This window comes from Falco punctatus (genome assembly GCF_963210335.1).
Source record: "Falco punctatus genome assembly, chromosome: 7".
NCBI lineage: Eukaryota > Metazoa > Chordata > Aves > Falconiformes > Falconidae > Falco > Falco punctatus.
The window spans coordinates 70,439,899-70,454,105 of NC_137587.1; the positions used below are offsets into that span (position 1 = coordinate 70,439,899).

The 14,207-nt window shown below is 41.5% G+C and overlaps 1 protein-coding gene across 2 annotated transcripts in view; it reads left to right on the forward strand.

Moving 5' to 3' along the window:
* IQGAP1 (IQ motif containing GTPase activating protein 1) overlaps positions 1–14,207 on the forward strand; it is a 69,407-nt gene that overhangs the window by 33,174 nt on the left and 22,026 nt on the right. For both annotated transcript variants that reach the window (XM_080395435.1, XM_080395434.1), the window contains exons 10-18: positions 283–446; positions 3,062–3,146; positions 4,323–4,486; positions 4,853–5,013; positions 5,559–5,683; positions 8,246–8,409; positions 11,049–11,139; positions 13,510–13,677; positions 14,035–14,177. In XM_080395435.1, coding sequence (XP_080251561.1) covers positions 283–446; positions 3,062–3,146; positions 4,323–4,486; positions 4,853–5,013; positions 5,559–5,683; positions 8,246–8,409; positions 11,049–11,139; positions 13,510–13,677; positions 14,035–14,177 — 1,265 coding nt within the window. The remainder of the gene's footprint in view (positions 1–282; positions 447–3,061; positions 3,147–4,322; positions 4,487–4,852; positions 5,014–5,558; positions 5,684–8,245; positions 8,410–11,048; positions 11,140–13,509; positions 13,678–14,034; positions 14,178–14,207) is intronic.

Consider the following 14,207-nt stretch of genomic DNA (forward strand, 5'->3'; position numbering starts at 1 on the left):
GTTCATTTTGGCTTCTGTTACCCTTCATTTAGGAAATGGATTGTCCGTGTTGCTGCCCACCCCCCAAGTTTTTCAACTTGAGTAATGCATGCTATTTCCCAACTTCAGCCCCTTTTTCAAAGTACTACTTTGCAGTTGACTTTGAGAGCCTTCCATTTGGATTGCATACCTAATTTGCTGTCTATCAGGTCTAAGAGTATTTCTTTTTGAGCAGTAGGTTATATAAACCATGAGACTTCCTCATTTAATGTTTCTCTCAAAACTCTGCTTTACTGTTGCTAGCACATGCAGCCATATCAAAGATTGACCTAGCTTTGGAACAAGGAGATGCTTTAGCACTGTATGAAGCTATGGCAACACCAGCCCTGGGACTCCGAGGATTGCTACGTGAAAATTGTGACTGGTATTTCAAGCAGTTTTTGAGTGACAGACAACAGAAACAGGAGGTATGGAAAAGTCTAGATTACCCTGATCCAGGAGGTTTTCCCCCTGCCCCCCTTTACCATACCACTGCATACTAATCACTTGCTAATTACCTGCTTACAGTTTAGTGTTGGTTTGAAAAAGTTAACACTAGTAGAGAGAAGCATACAGTAAGCATGTATATCATTTAGTTTTCATCTCTGCATATGAAAGGCCAATATAATGCTTGTATGTATGTATATATAATTACTTTCACCAAACCTTAAAATACTAACTCACATTTGTATAGAACCATTGTAATATAGGTGTGTCATCCCTCTCATTTTACTATTATCAGTGCCCAAATGTGGATATTTGTGTTGCAGAAACACCTGTCAGAGAAGCATACGCTACTTCCACTGTGCAGAATACCACTGTACACTATTTGTAGACGTGCTTGGGGACATAGTTTAGTTGTGGACTGGGCAGTGTTGGGTTTATGGTTGGACTTGATCTTAAGAGCCTTTTCCAACCTAAATGATTCTATAACTAAGGTTAACCATAGTTTCTCATTTCAAACAGAAAAAGGAAGCATACAAGAGGTGGATGGAAGCAGGGTCAGGTGTCTCGGGAGGAAGACTTACCCCTTAGCAGAGGAGGATCAAATTAGGGACCATTGAAACAACTTGGACAAGGGAGCTGGTGGGCTGCTGTCGTGGGTGCTGAGGGAGCTGGTCTGTGTGATTGTGAGGCCACTCTAGGCAGCCTCTAAAAGTTGAGGGAGACTGGGGGAAGTTCCTGAGGACTTGAGCGTGAATGCCACCCCAATGTCTTGAAGGGCAAGGGGAATCTAGGGAATTATAGGTCTGTCAGTCTCGCCTCAGTCTCTGGGAGGATGATGGAGCAAATAATCCTGGAAGCAATCAACAAACATACAAAGGACAGGAAAGCGGTTAGGAGTGCTCAGTGTTGGGTATTTGAAGGGGCAGTGATGCTTGACCAATGAAACAGCCTTCTGCAATGAGATGACTGGCTTGGTAGATGAGAGGAAAGCAACGGATGTATATCTTGACTTCAGCAAGGCTTTTGACGCTGCATCCCATAATATACTCAGACAAACTGCTGAGGCATGGGCGAAGTGGACAGCGAGGTAGGCTGAAAACTAGCTAACTGCCAGGCTCAAAGGGTTGTGATCAGCTGTGTGATGTCCAGCTGGAGGCCAGTCACTAGTGCTGTACCCCTAGGATTGGTACCGGGGCCAGTACTAGTTAACAACCCACTAATGGCTGTAAAATGGGACGGAGTGTACCCTTTGTACGTTTGCAGATTGTACGAAACAGGGAGGAGCAGTGAATACACCAGCAGGTGGTTGTGCTGCTACTCAGAGGCACCTCAACAGCTGGAGGAATAGGCCATTAAGAATCTCACCAAGTTCAACAAAGACAAATGCTAAGCCCCATACTTGGGAAAGGAATCACCTCACGCACAAGTATGGACTGGGGATACACTGGCTGGAAGGCAGCTTTGCAAAGGAGGATAATGGGTCCTGGTGGACAATGACTTGACCAAGAGCCAGGAATATACCCTTGGGGTAGAGGAAGCCAGCAGTGTCCTGGGACGCCTTAGGAAGAACGTTGTCAGCAGGCTGAAGGAGGTGATCCTCTCCCCTCTACTTGATGCTGGTGAAGACCACCGCTGGAGTACTGCTCCCAGTTCTGAGGCTCTGCAGGACAAGAGACACGGACATACTGCAGCGAGTCTAGTGAGGGCTGAGAAACTGATTAAGGGCTCAGAGCATCTGACGTGTTGAGAGAGGCTGAGAAGGCTGGGGTTCCGCATGAATGATGCGAGCTGAGGGGTGTGTGTTGCTGTTAGTCCCTTCTGTGAGGGTACAAGGACTTCCACAGCGCACGGCCCTGCAGCTGTTGTTATTAAGAAGATTTGTCACTTGTCTCTGAAGAAAGATCTTCACAAGCTGTGTTTCTTTGGACCTACAATTAAGACAAAATTGGAAAAGTGGGGACTTCTTAAAAACGTCCTGCCAAGCTTCAGCATGGCAGAAACTCTCCATAGCTGCCCAGAGGTGTCTCTAGGGAAGATTTTTACCAGTTTTTTTAGGAGCCACAAAAAACAAGTTCAGCCATTTTCTAAACTACAAAGTCAGATTGCATGTGTTTCCAGAACGGTCTTGTTACATAAATGTGGTCTGTTGGTGCTTTTGGAGAATTATCATCTTTACCGTGTAAAGGTGTAAAATGGAACATCACTGTGTCACTTCATGGCAAACTATGCAAGTACTAATTTCACTCTAGCATGCAGCTCATGTACAGGCAGCCTTTTCCAACAAAATTGTCTCCTTTGTCTTAAATGTGTTGTAATTCTGGAAGCTGGGTCTTTAATTGCTGTGTTCATGGGACTGCACTTCTAATACCGTAAAAGCTATCAGGCTGTACGCATACGGCCTTTCACCATATGAGTGGAGAATCTGGTTTGTCTTCCTCATGTGTGCGGTGTCCTTTGCAGAAGCTATGTGGCATTAAGAGTGTTTTAAGGAAGAGCTGTTTTTTGTTGATTTTTTTTCTTTCATTTTCTTTTCATTGAGCTATTTGAAATTAATAAGCTGACATTTTTTGACCCTTGTGGTTTCTTTTTCTCTCAGGCTGGCCTTACAGGTCCTCTGCAGAAGGAAGAGTTGCAGCTGGGAGTGGATGCTGCTAACAGGGCAGCGCAACAGTATCAGCAAAGTAAGGATCAGCAGAAATTATTGCAGCAAAGTGACCATGAATGTCATCAAAAGGATGAGACAGCACAATATTTGGGTCTATGTGGGGATACGTGAGGTCTCTCTCAAGCTGTTGTGAATTTTCTCGAAGTACTTCACAGCTGCCAAGAACATTAAAGAGAGGCAGTTGCCCTGTTTATTTGTAGTGTATTTTATCCTTCTCTTAAAATACTGCTGGAGATAAGAGCATATAATTTGAAATACTAAGAATTGTGGAGCTTTTGCGTCCACCTTGAATAACATCTTATTCTAGGATGCTTATGTGATTTTTTTTTTTTTTGTGCTGTGGAGCTGTAAAGGAAATCTGGATTGCTCCATGAGGTGTGAAAGCTAGGTTACCAGCTGACCATTGACGCAAACCTTACTTGGTTTGAGCTACAGAACCTTTAAGTGTTTCTGAATATCAGGTAGCAAATAAAATGCAGATCATAATGGCTGTTTATTTTTGATGGATGCTTCTGACACCATGCAGAACTCTTTTCTCTTTTCTATTTTTTTTTTTTTTTTCCTGGAGAAGAATGTTCAGTTCTGGCTGTGCAGGAGCAACTAGTTCAATTTGTAATAGGTAGAAAGGAGTCTGCTCGAGATCTGGGGAGAGGAGTTTTAGAATACAAGAGGAAAATAGCGAATGCCTAATAACTAGGAGGATACCTTCAACGTACCTTAGTTGTTCAGCATGGAGCTCAGCGTTTGTTTACTTGTGCTATTTTAAAGTTGGCCACTGCATACCCGCTATAGAGTGCTTGTTACTGCCTCAGGCAGGAGAGACGCGGGGTAGATGTGGGCAGGAAGAAAAAGTTGCTACTACTCATCCATCCAAAAACTTGCAATTAGAAGGCTTCTTACTGTCAGAAGACTGAAACTGTGAAACAGTCCTTTGATAACGAGCAAAAAGGTGTATTGGTTTTAAACATGAGCTTTATTTTAAAGAAGGCATTATGTATTTTGGTTGCCTGCAGTAATGGGAGACTAATTGGGGAAGCATGGATCGGAAAGCTTCGCTCATTTCCTGCAACTAAGGGAATTATCCCTTTTCTTGTTAGCTGTCTGATTATTGAGTAGAATAAAAGCGTTCTTGTTACTGGGGACTCGACCGTCTACCTTCCTCATTCTTTATGCTACCTCTTTGAACTTCTAGGGCTGGCAGCAGTAGCCAGAATTAATTCTGCAATTCGAATGGGTGATGCTGAGAAGACTGTGGCAGAACTGATGAATCCAGAGGCCCAGTTACCAGAGGTTTATGTATTTGCTGCAGACCTTTACCAAAGGGAGCTGGCCACCTTGCAGCAGCAGAGCCCTGAAGTAAGGACCATGTTCTCTCTTATTTCTGGAAGCTGGTATGGATCACTGGGTCTACCTTGTCTGTTTTGTTAAATATCTCTCTGCAACAAACCTGTCTTGAATCTTCTTAGAACTGCTTTGGTGTTCAGTCTGTTCTGACGTGAAGTTTGATCCCTGAATCTTGAGCTACTTGGCCCTGTAAGATTCTACTTCAATCTTTTACTTGGTGTTCTACCTTTCTTTATGGTTCTCATCTTTCTGCTTCTGTGTCATAAAGGTTGTCCCTTTGCTTTCTTACATGTCTGTTCTGACAACTGTTCTGTGTTGTGTGCAACAATAGGTTGTAAAGAACGCATGGAATTAATTTGTTGTCCTCTTCTGTTGCAGGGTAACCTCACTCATCCAGAATTATCTGTTGCTGTAGAGATGCTGTCTTCTGTGGCCCTGATTAATAGGGCTTTGGATTCAGGGGATGTGAATACAGTGTGGAAACAGCTGAGCAGTCCTGTCACAGGGCTTACAAACATTGAGGATGAGAACTCTCAGAGGTGGATATTTCAAGAAGTCATGTCTGTCCTTGATGTTGTTTACATTCTGTGACTTTCTGAACCTTTTTTCCCCACTTCACATTCTTTCTACGTTATTTCTTACAGTATTGATCCAATCTCTGTTGGCTCTCCCATCTTGTTTTTGCGATTACTGTTCTTGCTCGTCTGATTTCTGTGCTGTCTCTCAACGCTTTCTCACCGATTTCACATTAAAGCCGTGTTGCGATGCCATTAGGTTGTTGTTGGTACTACGCCAGCTCACCCACCACGTTCTTTGCCCTGGATTCTCGTTCAGTGTTATAGTGCTTTTGTCTATTTGACAATTTTGCCTGTTTTGTTGATGCGTCTCTTTGGACTGTTTCACATTTGGGCTGACCATCCTGCATGCAGCCTTTGCTCTTTCTTTTCCTCCTTTCTTTCACATTTGTTCTAGTTTCAACCCTTGTGTTACCTCTTACACTTTGTGTACAATTTTCGTGTTGTGTGTCCCTGGCCAGCTTGTTGCAATGTGATGTATGTTGGTTTTGGGTTTTGTTCTTTGACAGATACATCGATGATTTGATGAAGCTGAAAGCTCAAGCACGTGCAGAAGGAAATGAATTCATCACATGGAATGATATCCAGTCATGTGTTGATCGTGTGAACATAGCTGTGCATGAAGAACATGAAAGTAAGTTTTTCTGCTTGTTCATGCTAGGCTGATCCCAGCTCATAAGGAGTGATAAAACAAGGTGTATGTTGATGCACAAAGTTACTGTTTGACTTGTAGTTGTGTCATACATTAGATATCTAAGAAGATCTTAGTTATGAGCAGGACTTGGTGGTCTGTAGTACAAAAGGCATTGACAGCGGGACCGCTAATGGCGATCAGGCAGTCAGGAGTGTTCATGGCATTGAAATCAGTATCTCCAAACACGTGATTAGTCCTTCTAATGCAAATTTGAACCACTTTTGGCTGACAAAACGCGTTGTCTGCTGTCAGTGCCTAGGACTAATCTAGAACACTTTCTAATTTTGCTTCAATCCCTCAAATTTAATGAAAACTAATATTAGCAAAATCACTGAATTAATTTTAGCCTAGTCTTGGAGTACTCCGTCCTCCTTCCTAATTTGCTGTATTCAGTAGAATTTACTTTTCTTAAAGTCCGTTCTCTCTTTGGCTGCAATCTCTGCTCCTTTCAGGTTTTCCTCTTCTCTCTTTGTGGTTCTTCTGGTTCTGCATTGTTTTTAATTTCTGTTTTTTAGTAGTGTTATGTTAGTAAGTGTCTTTTAGCGGTGGAAATGATGAAAACTTAAGTAAAACAGAAAATTGGAGTAATTCTTTTTTCTCTAAGACATTATTAGTTGAATTAAAATCCACAGTAGAGATAGAGGAGTCCTTGAAAACAGCACAATTAAGCAAACCTATTCTTAGGTAGGTCCTTGTGAGGTTCTCTGTCAGGTGGTTTAATTTTTATTAATTTTTTTTCAGTTTCGTTAAGGGATCGTTGTTTTTGGCTATGACCAGTGCTGAAACCTCCTGCATATGGCAGGTAGCATGATGTTTACTTCCAAGCCATCTTTGTAATGTTTAGCTCAAAGCCTTGCATCGTAAGATGGAAGAGATTTGTCACAAATGTGGAGGTGATGATGAAGTTTATATTGTACACTGAGACAAACAAGTGTCTTCTACCACTTCTTGTTGTGTTCCACCTTGAAAAGAGCTTATACTCTAGAGAGGGTTACATTTTAATTTAGAGCCTGCTATCTTGATTAACTTTGTTTCCTGGATCTCCAAATAGACATTGGGTTTCCTGTTCGGGTCAGGTGAGCAGATTTGTTGAAACCACACAAACACACACCGAGATGCTAGCTTCATGTATCTCTTCTGTGTAAGAGGTCACAGCAGAAGTCTGAAAGTTTGTGTAGTCCCAATACCCTTTCTTATAATGCTTCTTATACTGTAAAAAAAGGTGCAGAAAATCCTGTAATGAGATAAGTTGTTCTCATGAGGAATTTCTTAATTAGTTGGTCTGCTTCATATCTGCCCTTATGCAAGGACACCTTTTATCTCCTGAACAAGTTAAATGAGTCTGAGAAGGTCCTCAAGGTATACAAGCATAGAGTTTTTAATTTCCTTTATCCTTGTAAATAGTTTCAAATTAAAAAAAGCTGTCTAGTGAGGAACTGGAACATACTGCTGTTCCATGGAGTAGTCTTGCCATGCCCGTATTGGCAATCTAGTCAGAGACAATTACTGCTTCGATTCTGTGCCCTTTCCTAAGTCTTAACAGTTACCATATCTGCTTTTTGACAGAAACTATGCCACCATTTTAGTGATCCTAGTCCTTGCAGTGTCCTCCACTACATTTTTCACTTACCTCTAATCAATCCAAATACTACCTCTTTCCTAAGAAGTTCTGGTTTTCATGTGAACTTTTGTTTTGTATTCTTTCCTGCCTAGAAAAGTCACAGTCTCCAGATACATCAACTGAAATTGGAAATCCCCACGCTGGTCTCCTTACTTGCTTTTATCTAAAAGATCTTGTTCTGCACTGGTCAAACCAGATTTTAATTGATCCTTCTTTAAGCAGGGAACTGAACCAGATGACTTGTAGGGTCCATCTCAACCTAAGCTATTTTGTGGTTTGCAGGAGATGGTTGCTGTATGTAGGGCCATGTGTGAGGTAGACTCTGCATTTAGCGAACTATATTTTTGTTTGTTTTTATTTAGCTGAATGGTAAATTTTACTGTGCTTGAATAGCATCCACATCTCTGATAATACGGCTAATACTACATATGTTTAATAAAAGAGTTTTCTAAAATATGAAGAGACTGTATTTTTAAATGGTATTCCATGCAAATCTTTAGCTTCATGTGATTTCTTTCTAGAGTAGCCAGAACTTTGGAAAACTATAACCTGTGAACTCTGGCCATTTGGTCTTTGATAATTCTCTCCTAGTGGCTCTGAGCTGGATGTCTGAGGACTCAGTTCTGTCCCTGCCTGTAGTCTCCCTGATTTTATTAAATTTTTTTTATTGCAATGCTCAGGCATTATGATTACTATTAAGATGGAGAAAAAGTCTTACTTTCTTTATGGGTAAATAACATTTTCTGTTAAACATATTGCAGTTCTCAGCTGATACTTGGTTTAGGAAGGGCTAACTGCATTTTTCTTCTGAAACAATGCTTATGATTATTGTTGACCAGAAATGGAATTTTGTATTTCTCCCACTACATCTTCGTCCCTAGGGATTTTGGCAATTGGTCTTATCAATGAAGCTCTGGATGAAGGGGACAGCAAAAAGACTATTCAAGCCTTGCAGATTCCTGCAGCAAAATTGGAGGGTGTAGCCCCAAAGGTAGCACAGCATTACCAGGATACACTACTTCGAGCCAAGCGAGAGAAAGCACAGGTGAGTGCAATTAAATGCACCTCTTGAAAAATCTTTACGTCTGTGTAACTGGCTTGTTACTGGTCCTCAAAGCAGGGAATCAAAACTGGAAGTGGAGAGCTGGACATTCTGCATACCATCAACTGATCTTACCCAATGAGTTTGAATCTTTCTATACTAGAGAAAGATTTGCAGCCAGACCGTATTAATCTTCATGAACTGCAGAGATGGGTACAAGGATATTAACTGCACGAGATGACTTTTTACAGCTAATCCCAGGTCCAGAATGAGATACATATATTTGTGCTAAGAAATAATATGCCTCATCTGTTTCTGCAGGGAGACCACATTCATTCTAGGAGTTCTGAACTTCTGACTGTTTCCTGCAAGCTTAAGTTGGGTTTTTTTTGTATTTTATTGTTATTGTAGGCATAATTTTATATGGTAAAAAGAAAGTTCCTGAAAGTGAAAAATCTGTGATAAGTTAGAAAAAAGAAATGAAGCAAAATACATGCTACTAGCAAAACATACTGATGCCTGTTGTTTACCCAGTGACACTTTCATTGGTAATGATTTTTTTGAGCCTTAGTTGTCTGTCTTATTAGCCGGGAACTTCTACCTACTTGTACATAGTTGCCGCTTTCACTAACTGACTAAATGTGAAGATGAAGATGGGGAGAGGAAGAGCAAGTCTCATCTTCCAGGTTTAGGAGAGAGGATGAGAGTGCGCGTGTTTGAGTAGTGTGGGCGGGATACTGATATTTTTACTTGTTTTATTCTCATCTATTTACAGAGTAGCAGACATCTGCTTTCAGTGGTTTGAGGGTGGTTTGTGGGTTTTTGTGTGCTGTGGAGCTCATTGCTCTAATACTAACGCAAAATTTTGCACAATTGTGTTGACAGGATAGCAGTAGCTGAAAACTGTATGAGTTTCTGATGAAAATCATTAAGCAGCTTCCCCCCAAGGGCCCTGAAAGGGTTAATGTTCATCAGGAACCCATTTTGTGCTGAAGCATTTCCTCCCGCTGAGTCAGAATGAAATAATGAACTCTTTTTAGTGTGCGCTTAAGCTTGTGCCAGCCCATGCTGGTAACTTCTGAGCTGGCGTGAAATGGCCTTATTTAGGCATATGTTGGTTTTGGGGCTGCTCCCGGCAGCGTGGCAGCACTGTCGGGGATCGAGAGATTGTATTATAAAGTAACACTGTGGGGAAAATAGTCACTATCTGAAGTCAGCTGTTACTAACTAGTGATTTCCATACTTCGGGGCTGAGAGGGATTGTAGTTCACCACAAGATGTTGTTCAGTTGCTTATGTGAATGGGGAGTGCTGTATGATGCATATTTTTTCGTGTGGTGAGTAGAGAGAGGAAAAACCCAGTAAATCCTGTAGTATGTTTCGCTGTGTGTGCCTTCCAGAAAGCCTGGAATGGTAAATCTGTAGAAAAGCACGGGATGGTTTCAGTACTCTTGGGGTTGACTTCTGGTGGAGATTGCAGTAGAGGAAATTTTCTTTGATTATTCTCCCCCACTTAGAAAACACAGTTTTGCTGTTGCTGGTACTTTTGTGGGACTGATGAAACCTGCCCATGAGAGGCACGTTGGCCTCCTGAATGAGATCCATTAAACGTGCCACTTGACCCTCCCAAATAGTGGGAAAAACGTGGAGGGCATGTAAGGAAATGTTCATTTTCAGCCTGGCCCTAAAGCTCTCGAACACTGTAAATAGTGGCTCTTTTGTGCAGCGTGATTATTATTCCATACCAAAAGTAAATGTTTCCTGTGTTGCCTTTGTGCGACCGGAGTTGTCGGAGGGGTGGCAGTTGCGTCTTACCATTTCTTTCAGTAGTTACCTACAGGAAGCAACAGTGGGTGGGGAGAAGCTGTGCTTGGCAACTGCTGGGTCATTGTTCTTTATGTATATTTTTGGACTTGCTAAACACTTGTCTACTTTCCTCTTCTCAAATTTCCGTGTGTAACGATAGTTGATTGATTTTCTTCAAATCCCAGCCAAAATAACAGGACACTGTATGAGTGCTGCTCCTTGACGAGCAATCTGTTAAAACAAAAACTTAAAATCAGTTTTGCCTGCTGTGTGTACACCCAGCCCAGTATGAACGATGCTTTTTGGTTTGCTGGGTTGTACAGGCCTGTGAACTTCCCTGGGCAGACACAAGAACAGCCTGATGTGACAATCATTACCTGAGAGTTTTTAGCTTCTGCATACAGATGTGCATCAGCAGGTTTTTGTTCTCTTTGTAGCTGCGTTCTCTCGAAGGATTAACTTGTGTTCCTAGAAAGTCATGTCCTTTTAGCAAGTCCAGCTTTAGGACTACCTGGTACCAAGTCCTTGGCCTTGTGCTCTCTTTGCTTATCAGAGTGACTCCCATTGACAGAATTTCTTCTTCGTTCCGTTTTCTGGAAAGAGTTTTTGACTGGGAGGAGGTACCGAGCCTAGTAATGCCATAGTAGTCTGCAAATCACCAGTGCACACGCTGTCCTTGTCTTGGAGTCAGTTAGAAAGACCAAAATGCTTCTTATTCCCTCTGATAAGCAAAATCACTGTATAGTCCGTTGTTGAGTATGGGTTATTCTACTTTGCAAAAATAGTGATACTTTTCTCCTCATGCTGTGTATATTTTTCTCATCATATTCTCTTCAGGACACACAGGATGAAACAGCTGTGCTTTGGCTAGATGAAATTCAGGATGGGATTCATAGGGCTAACAAGGACACAGAGGAGTCGGAGAGATGTAAGTATTGTCACACCATGTTGCAATTAATCCCCATTATCAACTAAATACTGGTTACTTAAGGAAAGGTTGGGAGCCTGAAATGTCATGTAAATGTGGCAAAGGGAATCCAATGCACTTATGTGCTTCTAGGGTAGTAATTTTTCTTTCAAGAGTGAGTGTCAGATTCTTCAAATATTAATTTCTTATCTTTGGGGAGGTTATGCCATTTTTGCAGTTTTGTGTGTGACCATATTACTTCATTGGGCAAATCTCTTCTCAAATTGTTTGTCATTTGCAACTGATGGTGCGTGCCTGTGGGTGGTTAGTTAGCTATGAGAACATTCACATGCAGAATTTAAATGGTGTTTTCCAGTGCGCATTATCTTTTGTTTGTGTGGCACGCTGTCTTGTCTGGGTGCTATTATTTCTAGACTAGCTTGCATGTTTTTCAAATGCAGACAATAATGCACATCAATACTCACCTTTGCTCCTTAGCGTGCTTTGCAGATGGACTGGCTCACCCATCATTACATCCCAGTTTATATAATGATGTCATTTCTGTCTCCAGAAACAACGAAGTAATTGCTACTCTTTGCTTAACTTGAGGTTTTTTGGTTTGTTTTTGTGCGGGGTTTTGGTGTGTAGTGTTGGGTTTTTTTGTTGTTGTTCCTGACAGAAGCTTTCTGTTTAAGAAAACACGAGGGTTTTTAAAGTAGTCTGATATATTCTAATGGCCTGTTTTCTGCATATGCTGTTTGTTTGCTTGGTACTGCATGCTTCAGAGAGCTTGTTTTTATATACTTTTAAAATACGATATTGTTCTCTTTGCATGTGTTCTACATCTCTAATTTTCTGTTACATTCAACATTTACACCTGCTTGCTTTGCTTGATTTGTACAGTATTAGTAAACTGATTGTTTTCTCTCTTTATATTCACGTTATAATTTTTCTTGATTCTGTTTCTTCATCTCTGGTGTGCTGATAAAATGTCTTACTTCCCACTTTCAAAACCTTTTAATTTGACATTAGGCTGATGCTTAGAGTTAGTCAAAGATGCACAGTCAGTCCCTTCTGATTTTGCTTTGAACAGACAACCATACTGGAAACTGAAAAGTTTCATCTGAGTCTGGAATCTGGTGCCTTCTGAAACAGGCTGTCCAAAGAGACTACAGAATCTCTGTCCTTTGAGATTTTCCAAACTCTGTCAAAGTCCTGAAGCTAGCGCAGCTTTGGGAAAGGGATTGGACTAGATTGCCCTCCAACATGAGTTCTTAATGAATCTGTGTATCAGATATGCAGAGTTTCTGGCATGGTTAACTCCTCTTGTCCTTTCTCTGTTTGTGCACAAGTGAGCTTGCTTTTAAATTCATGCCTTGTCCATTTGTATTCTTTATCTGTAGCTGTTTTAGAAGAGACAAAAATCAAAAAGTTCACAAAAAGCTTTCTTTCAAAAGACACGATGCGTTTGTGTCAGAGCCCGTTTCAGTTGTTTTTAACGACATTATTTGGTCAGAGAATTGCCTTGTCAACTGCCTTAAAAAAAAATAAAAATGTGAGGGAGTAGGTCAGAGCGTTACCTGCCTGTCTTACTGTCTGTTCCCAGCAGTACCAGTGCCATTTTTTCACCATTTTCCTACCCACTGCACACTTTGGCAAAGCAGCAGCTTGAATGTCATGCCAAGGAACATTGGCCAAAAGCAGGATTAATGTATGTGCCCTTAAACCTGAATAAGGTCTTCAGACACCCTTATCTGTCCATGTATGAACACACATTTTTGCCGTCTTACCCAGTGCTGAAAGTGACTGTATTTTGCGTTTGCTCTGTCAGTGCGATTCCTGTGCTTTGTGAACGTGTCTAGTTGAGTTGCATTTCTGGAGTAGCCCTGCAATGATATGTTGCTGTTGCTCTCTTCCTCTGCCCCCTGTCTTTCCCCAGTCAGGTTTCTGACTTGGTTGCAAACTTCTCCATACTTCTTTTTCACTAGGGATGGATGGCACTAGTTGTCGAAAAGGCCACTTTTGAGTTGTGACTGTCCCTGCCAGAGGGAACTGCCTTAAGGAATGTCAGAGGAGAGCTAAAATTTATTGAGAAATATTGGTGGTAGATCAGCATCACAGGGGGACTTGGGGCACACAAGTGATGTGTTGTCAGGTGCAGTACCACCTGTGGCTGGACACTCCATACTGGATAGGCCTTTATACTACAAGTTGTCTGATGTTTTTTATTTATATTTTGTATTTATAGACACTTAAATGTTTGTGTATGTACACACGGAGGAACTGTAAGTGTGTGTTCCTGTTGCCTTGCTCTGTTCTGTCATTTTGTGTTTACTGTGAATTACTGAGCCCCTGAATGCCAAGATAACCTGGTTCCTTATGTTATTAAAGTCTCCTTAGGAATTCTGGCCATTAACGAAGCGGTAGACCATGGTGTTGTTAGCCAGACCCTGAGTGCCTTGCGTTCACCTGATGTTGGGCTGTATGGAGTCACTCCAGAATGTGCCGAGACGTATCAGCGAGAGCTGTCAGAAGTCAAGAGAAGAAAAATGGCAGCAGGTAAACCTCAAGTAGCTAACTGTTAGTGAAATAAATTCAGGATTATTGCATGTGGAATCAGTACCAGAGGTAAAAAAAGCCTCTGGGGAGGAGTCTTGTGTTACAGGTGGCAATTGTGGATGCTTTGTGAACTAAGGCTTTAAAAAAAGTGAATAGTAGAACATTCTCTGCTTGTAGAATGTGTTGTGTTTAGGTAGTTCTTGCATGACACCATTAGGGGCTTGGAAACAACATTCCTCCTCTTGCTTAGAGAAAGGAGTATCTGTATGTGTGGATTTCCTAGTTGTAACGTTTGTTTGTGGGAAAGATAAGACGCTTGTGTGGTTTGGAGACTTACACTGCAGTTTCTGCTCTTAGGGGGCAACGGCAGTGAATGGGTGAAACACTGGGTGAGAGGAGGCTATCATTATTATCATAACCTGCGGACCAAAGAGGGAGGATGGGATGAACCAGCGGAATTTGTGCAAAATGATACACAGCTGTCACGGGAGGAGATACAGGTAGGATAGATAATGCATGCTCTTTCTCTG